At 47.5% G+C, this 17,500-nt stretch overlaps 1 protein-coding gene across 2 annotated transcripts in view; it reads right to left on the minus strand.

Annotated features, from left to right (window-relative positions):
* The window catches only part of LOC112225983 (zinc finger protein 385C-like), a 211,588-nt gene that overhangs the window by 60,126 nt on the left and 133,962 nt on the right, over positions 1–17,500 (minus strand). The window contains exon 1 of one of the 2 annotated variants that reach the window (XM_024390154.2): positions 10,418–10,768. The exons of the other annotated variant lie outside the window; for it this stretch is intronic. Coding sequence (XP_024245922.1) covers positions 10,418–10,427 — 10 coding nt within the window. The 5' untranslated portion in view covers positions 10,428–10,768. Of the gene's footprint in view, positions 1–10,417; positions 10,769–17,500 lie in introns of those variants that run through there. 2 annotated transcript variants of the gene reach the window in all.

The raw sequence follows: 17,500 nt of genomic DNA on the forward strand, positions 1-17,500 counted from the left end.
TAGGTTGGTTTGGTCTCCAGCAGCCAACGAGGCCTTTCACCTCCTCAAGGGGCGTTTCACCTCCGCCCCCTTGCTAAATCCCCCAGATCCCATGCTGCCTTTTGTGGTTGAGGTAGACGCATCAGAGGTGGGTGTCGGGGCAGTTTTGTCACAAGGACACGGGGACCCACTGAAATGGTATGCTTGTGCTTTTTTCTACAAGAAACTGTCCCCCACAGGAATTACGACGTCGCCGATCGGGGGCTCTTGGCGCTGAAGTTGGCATTAGAGGTGTAGAGACTCTGGCTGGAGGGTCCCAACGAACCATTCATCATCCTCACCGACCATCGGAACCTTGAGTACATATGGACAGTGAGGAGACTGAATCCATGCCACGCCAGATGGGCCCTCTTCTACACCAGGTTTTACTTCACGCTGACCTATCGCCTAATCCATCTCTGAGAAATACTGGTGGCCCACCCTGGTGCAGGATATTATGCGGTATGTCAACTCATGTTCCGTTTGTGCTCAAACCAAGACCCCCTGGAACGCTCCGGCAGGGAATCTCCCGCGGCTTTCCGTGCCTCAGCGACCTTGATCCCATCTATCCATTGACTTTGTTACTGATCTTCCCCCTTCTGATGGTTTCACCACCATTCTGGTGGAAGTGGATAGTCTCCAAGTCATGTCGATTAATCACTCTTCCTGTTCTTCCCACTGCTCTCCAGGTTGCTGAGGCACTCTTCCAACAGGTTTTCTGGCATTATGGCCTTACGGAGGACATCGTCTCGGACCGTGGCCCCAAATTCACATCCCGAGTATGGAGGACCTTCTTGGAGAAGCTTGGGGTCACGGTTAGCCTCACATCTGGGTATCGGCCTCAGGCTAACGGGCAGGTGGAGAGGATGAATCAGGAGCTGGGGAGGTTCCTGAGGAGTCACTGTCAGGACCGGCAGGGTGAGTGGACACGTTTCCTTCCTTGTGCAGAGTACGCCCAGAACTCCACGTCACTCCTCCACTGGGTTGACCCCCTTCCAGTGTGTTTTGGTTTTCCAGCCGGCCCTGGCCCCACGGTTCCTGTGGTAGATGAGTGGTTCTGGAATGTGGAGGTGTGGAACAATGCACACGAGACTCCAGCGTGCCGTCATCAGAAGGAGCAGACAGACCATCACCGTAGTGAGACCCCTTTGTTCCATCCTGGGGATCGCGTCTGGCTCTCTACTAGGAACCTCCCACTCCACCTGCCCTGCAAGAAACTGAGCCCCTGGTTTGTAGGGCCGTTCAAGGTTCGGAGGGTCAGTGAGGTGACACTGGTTACAATTACCCAGTAACTACCGTATCTCACCCTCTTTTCATGTCTCCCTTCTCAGGCCGGTGGTTCCTGGTCCCCTACCTGATGCTGTCCCCATGACCCACCCCCCCTGAACATTGAGGGGGGGCCCGGTGTACGCCGTCAGATCCCTACTGGACTCCCGACATAGTGGGGGTCGGCTCCAGTATCTGGTGGACTGGGAGGGGTATGGCCCAGAGGAGCAGTGTTGGGTTCCGGTGGAGGATATTCTGGACTCCAACATCATCCGTGATTTCCACCTTTGCCACACGGACCGACCCGCTCTTCGTCGGCGTCATAATGCGGCTGAAGACGCACGTCGGGGGGCTGGGGGTGGTGTGTACTGTCACATCTGCTCCTCCTCCTCCCTTCCGGCGTCGCCAGAGTACTAACCACAATACTATCTACAGTTTCTGCGATTCATCATTACGCACACCTGGCACTCATCATTATGTGCACCTGTGAATCATTACGATTCACATCTGGACTCAATTAACTTCCTCATTTCCTCCCCTTTATGTCAATCTCCCATATCTGGTATTTTTCTTGTGTATCGGTGTTATGCCTCATGTTAGTGTTGTGTTCTTGGTTTTGTTTTATTTTATTAAAACGTTTCACTTGCACCTGCTTTTGACTCACCCCCCCCATCATTAGTGTGCATGTGTGTCAGAGGATGTTTCCAACACATTTGGTTCCTTGTAAGTTATGGGAACATACGTTGTTTTGTTTCCCATTGGTTATGGGAATGAAGCCATAGGTTTCCTGACTGGTAAAACTGCATTTAAAAAAAATATATTCTGAGAATGGAAGTGAACAGTTGGACTGTTCAGGGAACACAAATGTTAAGTTGCAGGGAGGATTTGAGAATGTTTTCTTGGAGGTTTGTTCATCGTTCTGAGAACAGATAGCATACGTATATTTGAATTACCTTCAGACAACCTAACACAGTTAACCTTTGAACTCCAAGCACAAATTAATTTGCTTAGGCATTAATCATGCAAGCTATTTTATTGTAACCCAGTGAGATATGAACCAATGATTGTCTGTTCTCAAAGGAAACAAGCACTCATTAAGATCAGGTGTGTGGGCATTTAACAAGAATTTTGTTCATGCTGAGAATGGAATCTATATGTTTTAAATAACGTTCTTTGAACTTGAATGTTTTGTGGTTTTTATGGAAAGTTTTCTTAATGTTTTGACAACATGACCTTAAATAGAACCATAAGGAAACCTGCAGAAAACATTACTGAAGTACTAACATTTTCCCACAACATTTTCTTAATGTCCTCTGAACGTTCTGACATGACTTTAAATAGAACCACGAGAACCTTACGCTGAAGTACAAAACTTTTCCAACAGAATAACGTTTTCGTAATGTTCTCTGAACAATACTTCAAATAAAACCACAAGGAAACACGCAGAAAAAAAGTTATCCTGGAGTACTGAAACTCCCAAATAAGAACTATATGGTTCTCAGAACGTTATGTGCTAGCTGGATATCCTGGCACCATTCCCAGAACATTGTGGAAAGGTTGTATGCAAAATAACCATAGGACAACCATGCTCTCACCAAGCTCGAAGAAGCATATGGTTATCAGAACATTATGCGCTAGCTGGGTAGTGTGTGTGTGGGTAGAGGACCAGGGCAAAGCATTTAATTCACTGCAGGTCTAATTAATCCAGTGTGCAGTGGGCTGTTAAATAAATACTCCTGAGATTACAGAGCCAGTACAGGCAGGCTGAGGTGAGCAGCCAAACGGCTAACAAAGCAAACAGATCCACCAGTGGTTGCGTCCCAAACGGCACCCTATTCCCTATGTAGTGCACTACTTTTGACCAGGGACCATTAGGCTCTGGCCAAAAGTAGTGCACTATATCGGGAATGGGATGCAATTTGGGACATATCCAGTGTGTCTATGCATACTGGTGGCTACCATCCTTTACACACGCTGCACTCTATTTTGTGAAGTGGACCCTGGAGTATTCCAGATCAGTGCCTGAGAGAGAACCACATTGTTGTGATGGATACCCTCCCTGGTTTTGATGGTAAAATCAATTATGTTTGTTGTTTTGCGAGCCACAACCCATTCTTTAAGGGTTAAGGAAGTTAGACTGCCTGGTGTGATGACCAGGAAACACATGGGAAGAGAATGAACGAGAAATGTGCCTTCCTTCTTTCACCTCTTTTTTAAATCTCCTTTACCAACCCTTTACCATCTCTCTCTCTCTCTCTCTCTCTCTCTCTCTCTCTCTCTCTCTCTCTCTCTCTCTCTCTCCTGTCCTTATTTCTCCTCTTCTCTTCTCTTGGCTTGCGTCTGTTGTTAAGGTCTGTCCTCTCTGTTCCTCCTCTAACTAAAGGTCTCAAAGTCAAGTGGAGGACGAGTCCCCCTCTTCACTTTAAAAGAGCAAGCTGCCTCCAGGAGACAGCAGCTGGCAGGAGGTTGTGCACACACAGACACACACTAAGGCATATAACGGAAACGAAAATGTACATGCCACAGACACACACAAGCCGACAACGAAAATGAAAACGTAGCCTATATGCACGACACACAATAATAGGCTGAGTTGTTTATCATTTTTAGCCTTGGAGAATAAGGGGATAAAGTGGACTGGCTTTGCTGTTCAGCATCCAGCAGTGTTGTTCCAGGGAACATTTTTTATGTTGTCAGATCCCCTGCTGGGCCCCCATATGCCTCCCATAAGCCCCCCTCCAGCCCCTAACACACAGTCATCATCACGTCAATTCAGCAGGCAGGCCAATCAAGCCCCCACTGTCACTTCACTGTAATGACTGTCACTCCCCGCAGTGGACCCGGGCCAGAGAGGCTGACACACACACACACACACACCAAGGGTGTACATACAGATGTATGACACACTAAACAACACTAAGAAACACTCAATTAGAAGAGAAAATTAGAGAGAGAACATGGCCTGGCTTTAAAGCCCCTGCAGGGCCAGGTAGACACATATCATTAGTTGACTGAACTATACAATCCGTTAAGCCCACCACCATCCCCCCAGATCCATCAAAGCATAGGAAAACATCACCTAGCCTGCATCTCTGCTGGGACTAACAAGGTAAGTAACTCTGTGTCATGTTAGGAGGGATGACAGAGACGCAGCCAGGCAGTAGATACAGAGAGAGAGAGAGCAGCACCTGGACCTGGGGGCTCTAACTGGATAAAGGGGGTTGGGAATCAGCTCCTACCCAGCTCACCCCCTGTCCATACACAACCATGAGGCATACAGAGCAGGGCAAGGCCCCTGGGGTGAGGGAGGTAGGATAGCCAGGTTTGTGTGTGTGTGTGAGAGAGAGAGATAAAGTGTGTGTGTGTGTGTGTGTGTGCCTTGTTTGGTTCTTCTATCCTTGTGGGGACCTAAAATCCCCAAATGTCCCAATAAGGATAGTAAATCAAGGAAAATTCTCCCTCGTGGCAACATTTCCCACATCCCCATGAGGACAAAGGCTATTTTAAACTTGGGGGTTAGGTTTAGGGTTAGGGTTAGGGTTACAATTAGGGTTAGGGTTTGAATTAGGGTTAGGGTAAGACATAGGTTTAGAATTAGGGTTAAGGTTAGGATTATGGTAAGGGTTAGGGAAAATATAATTTTGAAAGGAAATGTCCCCAATAGGATAGAAGAACATAATGTGTGTGTGTGTGTGTGTGCGTGTGTGCGTGTGTGTGTGTGTGTGTGTGTAGGAGGGTTGGGAGATCAGGAGGTGGAATAGCATAGGGGGTGAGGTAGGATGTTTCCTGTATATTTTGTCTCTCTGTGTGCATAGTGTGCTGGCCCGACAAGGCAGGTGGAGCAGGGTTAAGTCACAAAGAGCAGGAGAGCTGCCACTGCCAAGGAAACCATGAGGGATGGAGGAGGAGATGGGAGGTCCAGAAAATCCATCCATCAAGCCCGTCTCTGCCTCTGTACCTGTCCAGGAGCAGCAAACTAAATGTCCATGGCTGCCTTACTACACACACACACACACACACACACACACACACACACACACACACACACACACACACACACACACACACACACACACACACACACACAGACACACAGACACACAGACACACACAGATACACACACACACACACACACACACACACACACACACAGACAGTCTCAAAGACATGGACACACAGCCATACATGCCACAAATACCACGTCACATACCCTGTGATGTTAGTATGTGAAGTATGACGATGTGAGAGCTCGGAGAGGGAAGTTGTTGAGAAGTGAACTGTGGCATTCAGACAAACTCGTTACTTTTTCTTCAGTCCAACAACACAGCCTTTTTAATTAGCTCCACTGATTTACACCATGAACACCTGGGGACATCAAACAACCATGCAATTACCCAACGCTACAGACAGACTGGCCTTCCACACCGCCTGCCTGGGAACAGAACAGAATGGCCTGGACTATGGAACACAAGTAGCCCATGCCTGGAAGTGTCCATAGATCGTATCACTGTCTATAGCCATGATTGTGTAAAGCACAAGGCTTTTAAATGCACTTATGAATGCACTAACTATAAGTCATTCTGGATAAGAGTGTCTGCTAAATGACTCAAATGTAAATGTAAAATGTGTGTACTGTGGATTACAATAACACTGAAAATGACATGGATTTGTGCGGGGGCACCTCGACACCGGTGCCCCCGCACATTGACTCTGTACCGGTACCCCCTGTATATAGCCCTGCTATTGTTATTTACTGCTGCTCTTTAATTATTTGTTATTCTTATCTCTTACTTTTTTGTTGGTATTTTCTTAAAACTGCATTGTTGGTTAAGGGTTTGTAAGTAAGCATTTATACCTTCCTGCCCACCCACCCACCCACCCACCCACCCACCCACCCACCCACCCACCCACCCACCCATCCATCCAGAGGGTAACCCTACCCCCTGTAATTACCCCTAGCCTAGCCCAGGTCTGGGCCCCTGTTTACCACAGATTAAGCCTGTCCTTTCAGCTTCCTCCCGTTTCCCTGATCCCACAGATAAGAGCAGCCGAGGAGAAGAAAGGAAAGAGTCTCCTCCCAAAGGCACAGACAGGCAGGGCTATAATCAGGCCTTCTGCAGCCTGGGGGTAAGGTGGGAGAACAGGTAAGGGGTGGAGTGAGGGTCAGTTGTTAGAGGCAAGGTCTCCCCCCCACCCTCCCCCTCCAGCCACACAGTGACAGTCAGTGTATCCACAAGGAACTGTGTGTGTGTGTGTGTGTGTGTGTGTGTGAGATCCCGCTGTCCCCCACCAAACTGTGTCTGAAAAGTGACTGCGTTTTTATACACCACAGTCTGATGGGTGGGGTGATTTCAGTTTATGACTTGACCGATGCTAGTGGTGAGGGTCTAGGTGAGAACAGAACAGTAAAATAGACCTCCTCAATACTCCACCATACATCTCATTGGCAGCTTTGTGCCTCACATGCATCTTTCTCCCCTGTAGGCCTGCCAGGAAGACATTACGAACAGGAATAAAGACCTGGAGAAATGCTAATGGAAACCATTTGCACGACTCATCAGTGTTTTTTACCGAAGCCATTTTAAGAGCTAGCTCTGGGATCTGAGAGCACCCCGCAATCTCAGTTAAAGGCTTATCCATCATCCCTGGAGGGGGCCCTGTGTGTGTGTGTGTGTGTGTGTGTCAGTGTGTGTGCGTGTATCTCTCTCTTGCTCTCTCTCTCTGTCTCCCTCTCTCTCTAAGTTGGAAAGATGGGCTCCATGCCTGATATATGCAGAGACAGATGTCATATAGGACACATCCATTCCAGTAGTGACTCTGGCAGGGGAGTAAAATGGCAGCAGAGCAGTGTTAGGTTAGTGTAGTCTCGGCCATGCAGTACATATGTCTGTCCTCTCTCTCACACCCCTCTCAACCACACTACCAATACACAGACTGCCTCAACGTTGTCATGGGTTGCAGGATCACGTATAGAGCAAACGGCAAAGTCCTCCATTTCAGAGTGGACTGATAGGGTCATACATCTTGTTTCAGTTTCTCAGAGGCAACCGTGATGAGATCCAGAGGAGAGCAGTAAGACAACCAGTCAAGGTTGCTGCAATGTTCCTGTAACCTTGGCCTATAAGGAACATAAATAAAAAAGTACTGGTAGAAAATAGGCCTATACTATTAAGCTATCTATTGCACATTCTATTCATATTGTCATCATTATCTCCTTGACTCCTATGTATAGAGGACAGGTGATTCCTATGTATAGAGGACAGGTGGTTCCTATGTATAGAGGACAGGTTGTTCCTATGTATAGAGGACAGGTGGTTCCTATGTATAGAGGACAGGTGGTTCCTATGTATAGAGGACAGGTGGTTCCTATGTATAGAGGACAGGTGGTTCCTATGTATAGAGGGCAGGTGGTTCCTATGTATAGAGGACAGGTGGTTCCTATGTATAGAGGGCAGGTGGCTCCTATGTATAGAGGACAGGTGGTTCCTATGTATAGAGGGCAGGTGGCTCCTATGTATAGAGGGCAGGTGGTTCCTATGTATAGAGGACAGGTAGCTCCTATGTATAGAGGGTAGGTGGTTCCTATGTATAGAGGGCAGGTGGTTCCTATGTATAGAGGACAGGTGTTCCTATGTATAGAGGGCAGGTGGCTCCTATGTATAGAGGGCAGGTGGCTCCTATGTATAGAGGACAGGTGGTTCCTATGTATAGAGGGCAGGTGGCTCCTATGTATAGAGGGCAGGTGGTTCCTATGTATAGAGGACAGGTGGTTCCTATGTATAGAGGACAGGTGGTTCCTATGTATAGAGGACAGGTGGTTCCTATGTATAGAGGGCAGGTGGTTCCTATGTATAGAGGGTAGATGGCTCCTATGTATAGAGGGCAGGTGGTTCCTATGTATAGAGGGCAGGTGGTTCCTATGTATAGAGGGCAGGTGGCTCCTATGTATAGAGGACAGGTGGTTCCTATGTATAGAGGGCAGGTGGTTCCTATGTATAGAGGGTAGATGGCTCCTATGTATAGAGGACAGGTGGTTCCTATGTATAGAGGGCAGGTGGTTCCTATGTATAGAGGGTAGATGGATCCTATGTATAGAGGGCAGGTGTCTCCTATGTATAGAGGGCAGGTGTCTCCTATGTATAGAGGACAGGTGGCTCCTATGTATAGAGGGCAGGTGGTTCCTATGTATAGAGGGCAGGTGTCTCCTATGTATAGAGGGCAGGTGGCTCCTATGTATAGAGGGCAGGTGTCTCCTATGTATAGAGGACAGGTGTCTCCTATGTATAGAGGGCAGGTACCTCCTATGTATAGAGGGCAGGTGTCTCCTATGTATAGAGGGCAGGTGTCTCCTATGTATAGAGGACAGGTGGCTCCTATGTATAGAGGGCAGGTGTCTCCTATGTATAGAGGACAGGTGTCTCCTATGTATAGAGGGCAGGTACCTCCTATGTATAGAGGGCAGGTGTCTCCTATGTATAGAGGGCAGGTACCTCCTATGTATAGAGGGCAGGTGGTTCCTATGTATAGAGGACAGGTGGCTCCTATGTATAGAGGGCAGGTGGTTCCTATGTATAGAGGGCAGGTGTCTCCTATGTATAGAGGGCAGGTGGCTCCTATGTATAGAGGGCAGGTGTCTCCTATGTATAGAGGGCAGGTGTCTCCTATGTATAGAGGGCAGGTGTCTCCTATGTATAGAGGGCAGGTGTCTCCTATGTATAGAGGGCAGGTACCTCCTATGTATAGAGGGCAGGTGTCTCCTATGTATAGAGGGCAGGTACCTCCTATGTATAGAGGGCAGGTGTCTCCTATGTATAGAGGGCAGGCCATGGCTGATCTATAATAGGATTGAGTGATTTTGCTTAATGGTGTGATATAACCCATAATGCAAATTGACCCGTGTGTGTTGATCAATAAATTCCTGTCTATTGAGTAGCCTCTGTCTTTCTCAAAGGAAAAATCCACAATCCTATGCAGACAATCGATAGATATGTACTAAATCTATATCTTAAATTACAAAACGTAAGATGTCCATGAATTACTATTGACAATATAAACGAAATTGATTAACCTATTGCAATAGCCTATACCACAGAAAGTCTATTGTGAATCATGATTCGTCGAGACCCCCCAAAATCCCGGAGAGGACCGCGTTTTAACAAGGCAAGCATCCACTTTCAGATGTCGTTTCTAAGGTCTAACATGAATAATGACGTTATTATAGTTAACCAACAAGGAGCCGCGTGGCTTTTCAAATGCATTAGAGGAGCGGTTTCTGTAAATATTTAATTCAAGTTTTCACAGGTCTGACACCGATAGCCTACGCACCCGTCAAGTTGAGGAGAGATCAAATCAAGCTCAACATCAAAACAGCAGATACATTCATATTTGTTGAATATAAAGTTTGGCATACACTGGATTCGTCCTTGAAGATAAATCACATGAGAAATGTTCAAATATAAAGATCTCATCATTCCAAAAAAGGGGATTCATTCTGCGGTACCCTAAGAGTTTGTCCCAAAAGGGATTCATTCTGCGGTAGCCTAAGATTTTGTCCCAAAAATGACCGGTAGCCTACTTTCGACAGCATGTAATATCTTATTATAGAAAACTTACATTTTAACTGTTATAGAAGGAATACATATTTGCAGGCTTAACGTCACTGATGATCCACAACTCCGAACTTGAAGGAGATTTTACGGGATCATTGTGCGTAATCTTCGGGTAGCTGCGGTATCCTACACTTCCAATGGTCTGGCAAGACAGATACTCCACTTGTGTATTTCAGAAGAATAAATAAACAAAGAAATACCGTAGGCTACAATTACCACCCAACACTGCACATTAATCTGCGTCTGAATGTGACTGTCCCTCATTCATATTTGAGAATCCAACTGCGCACTGGTCTTTCCGCTAGTGCGTACAACTTACAAAGCTATATTTCTATAAAACGTTGTCATATTTTATATAAAATTCACATATGTTTAAAAGGGCTAAACCGACAGTGCTTGAGTCATGTGTTCTAGGCGCCCGACCGTGTGCTACAACGTCTCCAGAAATGAAAGAACGGACAGCGGACCCTCGAAACCACATCAGCGCGGTTTCTGAATACAAGGTAAAAAGCTCCAGACGTACCGATCAGCATCGTGCGTCCAGGACCGAATAGACTTCGCTCCAGCTCGGTGTTTCACAGCGCGTAAATATTACGCGGTATCCCCAGAAAACAAGTGCATGCAACGACGCACACGTATCATATGCTCCCGCTCCGGGAGTTTAAACAAACACAACTAAAAGAAGCGACTGCTATATATTCTGTCCTATTTCCAAGTCTCTGTCGCTCTCTCTTTGCAATCCTTTTCTTCCTCGGGGACAAATCCAAACAGATCCCAACTACTGCAACTCAGAAGAATAATACACATGCTCCTCAATTAAACCCCATATTGATCTGCTGCTCTGCGTGGCCCGAAGGAGGCGAGGGAAGGGGAATGGAGAGATGAGGGGTTGCTCCCCCCCCCCCTCTCCTCTCTCTCTCTCTCTCTCGCTCGCTCGCTCTCTATTTCTTGCTCAGCTGGACGACGTTAAACCTGAGCGGACAGCGCAGATGGGAAAATAAGCTGGTGTTATTTTAACAGTCCTCATAACGCATATTGTCTCTTAGATAACGGTTCCGTGATAACGGCTACAAGAGTAATGTCACTCTCCCAGATGGAGGCAGGAGCCAGGTCAAGGTGATAATTGATATGCATCAATCACACATTTACTGCCACACCAGACAGCCCATTGAGTGGCTAAACGGTGAAAAATACAATAAGGGAGCACTATTTGGAATAGGTTGACTACTCCACCCCTGTAGTCCAACACTTCATGGGTACCTGGGTTGAACCCTGACCCTTAAATTGATGGGAAAAAGATGGAGAGATAGAGAGAGGAGGAGAGAGGAAGAGAAAGAGAGAGAGAGAGCACGAGCACAAGAGTGAGAAAGAGAGAGATGGACACACACGGATAAGTGAGGAGTGATTCTGCTGCCAGCCAGCAGCAGCTAGTATAAAACTAGACTGACTGACTGTACAAAGAGAGAGAGGCAGCAGAGGACTTTTAAAGCTATTAAAGATACGCTTTGAGGGAAACTGGCTCTGTATGTGTGTGTGTGTGTGTGTGTGTGTGTGTGTGTGTGTGTGTAAGGGGGTATTTCTGTGAGGTTTTAGAAGGAGTGAATGATATGCAATGTGTATGTGTGCTTCTATAAAAAAGAGCATGCCAGTGTGTGTGTGTAATATGTGTATGTGTATGTCATTGCAGCAGTGTGTGTGTAATGTGTGTATGTGTATGTCATTGCAGCAGTGTGTGTGTAATGTGTGTATGTGTATGCCATTGCAGCAGTGTGTGTGTAATGTGTGTATGTCACTGCAGCTGTGAGTGTGCCTGATCTGAGTGACAGTTGCTCATATTCATCCGTCGCTTCTCTCTCTCCTTTGTGTCTTTCATCTTTTGCCTTAGCGCAATGTTGTGGAGCCTGCCAGCGCTAAGTGTGTGTGTCTCTCTGTGTGTTCAACTGTACATGGACTGAGTTTGTGTGTTTGTGTGTGACAGAGTGAGCTAGAAACCATGTGTCTGTGTGTTTGTGCGGTGTGAGTGTGTTTAAACTTCATGTGTGTGTGTGTGTGTGTGTATGTGTGTTCCTCTAAAGGCAGGAGAGGAGAGCAGGCTGAAGAGCCTTGGTGTAGTGCTAAGCTCTACTGGAGCCTGGCCAAAGCACATCTCCCAGAGTGCTATCAGGAACTTAATTACACCATTAAATCGCTCCCTCGCTTTCCCTCTACCCCTTCCTCCATCTCTCCCTCTCTCTGCTCATCTCCCTCCTTCCATCTTTCCTAGTTCTGCTCTCTCTCTTCCCCAATCGGTGTCTCCATCTAATCTCTGACTTCCCTCTCTCTACCTCTATCTTGTTGCTCTCCCCCCTCTTTTTTCTATCTCCCTCCTTCTCTCTGTACTCTTGTGGTGGTGTGAGGCGGGCAGGCAGACTGGCGCTGAGTTGAAGATATTAGTGTGAACTGAGAGAGGGTGATGGTGAAGTGTGCTAGGAGCAGATAGACTATACGGGATACACACAGAACATCAGAAGCCACAGGAGGAGTTTGGAATCAAGTGCATTTCCTCCACAGACTCTGGTGCTAGAGAAGAGTCTCCTCCGTCCCTCAGCTGCCCAGCAGAGGTTCCAGGGACGAGCACGGCCAGCCAAGGTGTCCTTGAGTGTAGTGTATAAACCACAGTAGCCATGGACCCCCAGTTCTCATGGCAGACTGTGGGTATGAAGGGCAGCTGTACCAGCCGACCAGCCCTGCCAACCACAAGCCAACCACTGTGCCAACCACATAGCCCACACAGGCATGAGAGAGCCAGGGCTAATGAGAGAGGCTAGCTCTCTGCTTTAGATTCCGAAGCCATGACACAGCCCAATGCCCTTCAGCATGATATAGAGAGCATTATGAAATGAACTGCTAGTGAGATCAGTGTCTTCTTCGCAGAGGAGTGCTGTTCAGTCAGAATGTGAGTCAAGGCATAATCAACTACTCTACACAAGCAGCCAGAAACAGGCGTCAGATTGTGTAAGACCAACCACTAGACGCGACACAACATCCACAACAAGCCTCACCCGGGACAGAGTTGAGTTAGTCTAACCCAGGCACGATGAAACTCCACAGGGCATTATGGTTCTCTGTAACGCCTAGAGAGGTCACCATGGTGGAGTTGTGTTTGGGCTCCTCTTGACTATGATGGACAAATGAGTTCCAACCGCGATTGTTTGATATCGGAGGGGGAGTATAGTAGTGATGGTAGTGGTGTTGATAATAATACGGCTATATGGGTGTAGCGCGGTGCCCGACGGAGCCCGGCGGAGCCCGGCGGAGCCCGGCGGAGCCCGGCGGAGCCCGGCGGAGCCCGGCGGAGCCCGGCGGAGCCCGGCGGAGCCCGGCGGAGCCAGGTATCTATGGTGATGAGGATTGGGTCCTGGAGAGAGGAGAAGGTCAAGCTGTCACATTCCACTCCAGTGAAATTACATCCTCTGTAGCCCTCCAATCCGCTGCTGGGCCGCTGATAACTGGCTGGCCTCAGAGTGTGTGTGCGTGAGTGTGTAGGGTAGAGCAGCACACACGGGACCAGGGACGAGGAGGAGGAAGGTGCAGGCGGGCACAGTCGTGGGCGGGCGGGCATTAATTAACATGCAGGGTCTGTATGGTGGCATGCTGTCAGAGACAGGGTGGTGTAGTGGGCAGAAGTGGCGGGGGTGGCGGAAGAGGTGGGCACAGTGGGACTGTGCGACAGGGAGGGCAGGAGACACGAGGCAGGAGGGGGAAGATGTCTGGAATACTGAGAAATGTGTCACCTGGGAGATAGAGCTCTGCCATGCATTGAGATGGATAGTAATTCTCTATGACAGTTGAACCAGCTTTTACATGACGAATGAATGGAGTCCTTTTAGTGCAGGCTTCCTCATACCGTGTCAGCCTAATACAACTAGCAATCAGAGAGAAGAATGCAAGCACACTGTTGCATTTGGATGAAGACATAGTCAAATCCAGAAACTTCTAAAGGGTGAAATCCATTTATATACATTAGCTACATATACACAGCTATACACATCAACAAACTGCACCAAACTGCTACAAACACACATACTGTTAACTGGCAAACACAAACACAGTCTGTTGAGCAAGTCTTTATGTGGAGTTCCTCTTCTGTCTCTCTCCAGCATGCAGACAGAGGTGATCAATACATGTCTAGGTGTGACTGTCTTTTAATGTTGCCCTTTACTGTCCAATCAGTCCCAGGCAGGGGGGGGGAGGGGGGGGGGCAGGGAGAAATCACACTGCTGGTTCGATTGGTGTGTGTGTTTTAAACTGCCACAAACGGTTACTTCTCTGGACTGATGGGAGTGTGTGTGTGTTCCTCGTATTCTCTTTGGGTACACATATTGTTGTGCATCACAAACCCTATTCTACTACAGTATGTGCTGGATTTGTTTTCATTGGGAACATCATTGGACATAACCCAGTGGATATGAAATGTACTACACATCATCACACTATAGAAGCATAGAACCTACATGATGCTCAGTTTACTCGAAACTATACAGTAAAGTTTTATTCTCACTTTTGACAACTGATAGGGGATGACTGACAGGCGGAACAACACCAATATGATTCATTAAAGCTGCCTCCTTCTCCCCCTCTTCTTCCTCCTCTCTTCCAAGCGACTAGCGTCAATTAGGGGCAGGTCTGCCAGCTCTGCCAACCTGCAGTGGATTGTTCCCGCCCAGGTGATGACTGACAGCCAATGGAGATGAAAACAGCATGACGAGAAGCGGCTAGCGCTCTCCTCTTTGTTTTTCCTCCCTCGCCATCTCTCTCTCTCTTTCTCTCTATCTCTCTCTCTCTGTCAAGCAAACAAATGAATAGGAGAGTACAGAACACCCTCAGAGCGGAACGGACTGACTGGTGTGAATGATGGACGAGCAGAGAGAGGGAGGGTCCGGGAGCGAGGGAGATTGCTCTCTAGGGCAGGCTGACAGAGGGGAGACGGGTGGTGCTGGCAAGGGAGCTGGAGTTTGCAAGTGGCTAAGGGTTGGTAGGATGCCGATGGAAGTGTCTCAAAAGGTGTTTTGGAGGTGACCAGAGGGTTACATTGTGAACTTGAGGCCACCGTGGAGCTGTGCTGGGCAAAGGGTTCAAATGGGAAGAAGAGGAGGCATATCTCAGAGGAGAAATCTCCTGCACCCGAGCCCTATGATTACCAGTGGGTTGGAGGCACTAGGTGCCCAGTGGCACAACAACAGCATCTGCTATCAGATTACTGTTCCTTAGGCCCACTGAGTATCATTGTAATTACTGTATGGGAATAGCAATGATTGTGGCTTTGGAACAAATACCACCACTAAAACGAATACAACTAGTACAGCTGCTACTAAGAATGGCAACAATGATAGAAGAGCGTACTAGTCAGTTGTGACTCCCAGTGGAAACAACAGTAAAGCCCCTGAGACTGGAGCAGAGTAGCAGGCCAGGAGGCCAGTTCAGATGAGTCTCAGTCAAGAAGAGTCAGAGGAGGAGAGGAAGCTGTCATAACAGTATGACAGAGGGAGAGGAAGAGAGGGAGGATAGGGAGGGGTGGGGAGGGAGGGGGCGATGCTGTACTCTGACACCTGTACCGGACACCCTACAGGGGAGGGGACTCCTCAGAGGTACTGTTTACCATGTATTTCACACTCAGTCACACACACGGAAAGACAGACACAGGGGGAAGAGAGAGAGAGAGGGAGAGAGATGGATTCTCCAACATAAATAAAACATCTGTGTGCATGTTTCATCCCTGGAGCTGGGTTCAACCAGATTAGGAGGAGGGGGAGGGATGAGGAAGAAGAGGAGGAAGATACAGATCTAGGATCTTCATTGGATCATTCTTTTGTTGCTGATCATTTCCCTGCACGGCAGGAAATGCAAACTTGTAGTGTATTCAAGGTTTAAAAAGGCTTCTTACGTTTGTAATTTCCACTTTAAAATGTAAGACGGGATTTGCCCAAACAAAAAAACATAAACATATCAACCCATACAAAAACTGTCCATGAATTATATAATCCGCACAATAATTCAAATGTCCTGTTGCTGCAGGATTATTTTCCTGTTGTGGAAAACTGGCTCAAATTAAGATCCCACATCTGTAGGGTGAAGGGGAGTGCCACAGATCAGACACGTGAGGTATTCAACAGACTACTCTTCCTCTCTCATGAGGATGACATGGATAAGCAGGAGAGACAGAGGGAGGATCTCTACCAATATTACCATACACAGTACCATCCTCTCTGCCTGCCTGCCTGCCTGCCCTGCCTGCCAGAGGAATGAATTATACAAACTGCACCCAGACTACTGTTACTAATAGGACTTCATTGTGGTTTGCATATGTTTAATATTACGGCTAGATACCAATCAATACTGTCTCTGTGCAGTGGACTGCTCTCACTATATTGAACTGTGGTTTAGCAGATGAATCGTGCAGAGTTGGTCCAGCAGGAATGGTGTAGAGCTTGAAGATATGGTTCTTGGTATTCTATAGCAAGGCATGCACATACTAGCTAAATGTATATTATGTAGCCAAGCAATGATCTTCAAGTCCTCAGTCACTCTCATTAAAACGTAAAAATAAACACAACTATTTTCATTGGTTCCCGTCCTTAGATCTGTTCAGTTCATTTATGCCTCAAATAGAAGCGCAACCATTAAAGTGCGTTGTGTTTGGGAGTAGAGTTGTGTTCTCGTTACTGTAAAACTAATGGGGGGATCCTGTGGAAAGGAAGAGAGGGAAATCTCAGTGTTATAGCAGTGTATGTGTCTACAGAGCGCACAAACACACGCACGCACACACACACACACACACACACACACACACACACATCTGCACTCCAGGCAGGCTAGAGCAAACGCTATAAGTATTTGAAAAATGTCAAATAGTATTTGAACTGGGGTCTGCATGACACTAATGGAGCCATGTGTCTGAACAGAGAAAGAAAGGGGGGGGGAGCAGTAAACGGAGAAGATGGTAAGGGAGAAAGTGTATCAATTCGTGTGAAGAAGAGAAAGAGACTGAGGGATATCGAACGTGAAAGGAGAGAGGGGCAGAGTATGCCAGAAAGTATGCATTGAGGACGGAGCCAGTGGAAACATTGGAGTTTCACTCTAGGTCTGGAAATGTGACAGTCTCTGACACACCTGAAGGTAAGCCTGGAAAATCTGTCAAACAAAGGGTCTATAAACGTGAGAGAGGGTGAGGTCAGCCCTGGAAAAAGCCACCACACACACACCTACCTCCTCCCACAGAGGCCCTGTAACAGACCTCACCACAAACCTTTGACCCCTAACCTCTGACCAGCAGCTCTGAAGGAGGGCCGTCAGCAGGAGATGCAGCCTACGGTATTTGGAATCTGTCTCTAGAGTAGTCTGGAGACTTGAGCTCTCTCTCTCTCTCTCTCTCTCTCTCTCTCTGTGTGCGTGTGTGTGGCTCTGTTAAGAGTGGTAGTAGTGTGGAACAGAAGAACAATGGCAAGGCTACAGGGATTTGGTGCCAGACATGCTGGGGTACATTTCACTGCCACTCAGCCAGAGCAAATACAGTGCCTTGCGAAAGTATTCGGCCCCCTTGAACTTTGCGACCTTTTGCCACATTTCA

The sequence above is a fragment of the Oncorhynchus tshawytscha genome, linkage group LG27 (genome assembly GCF_018296145.1).
Source record: "Oncorhynchus tshawytscha isolate Ot180627B linkage group LG27, Otsh_v2.0, whole genome shotgun sequence".
Classification (NCBI taxonomy): domain Eukaryota; kingdom Metazoa; phylum Chordata; class Actinopteri; order Salmoniformes; family Salmonidae; genus Oncorhynchus; species Oncorhynchus tshawytscha.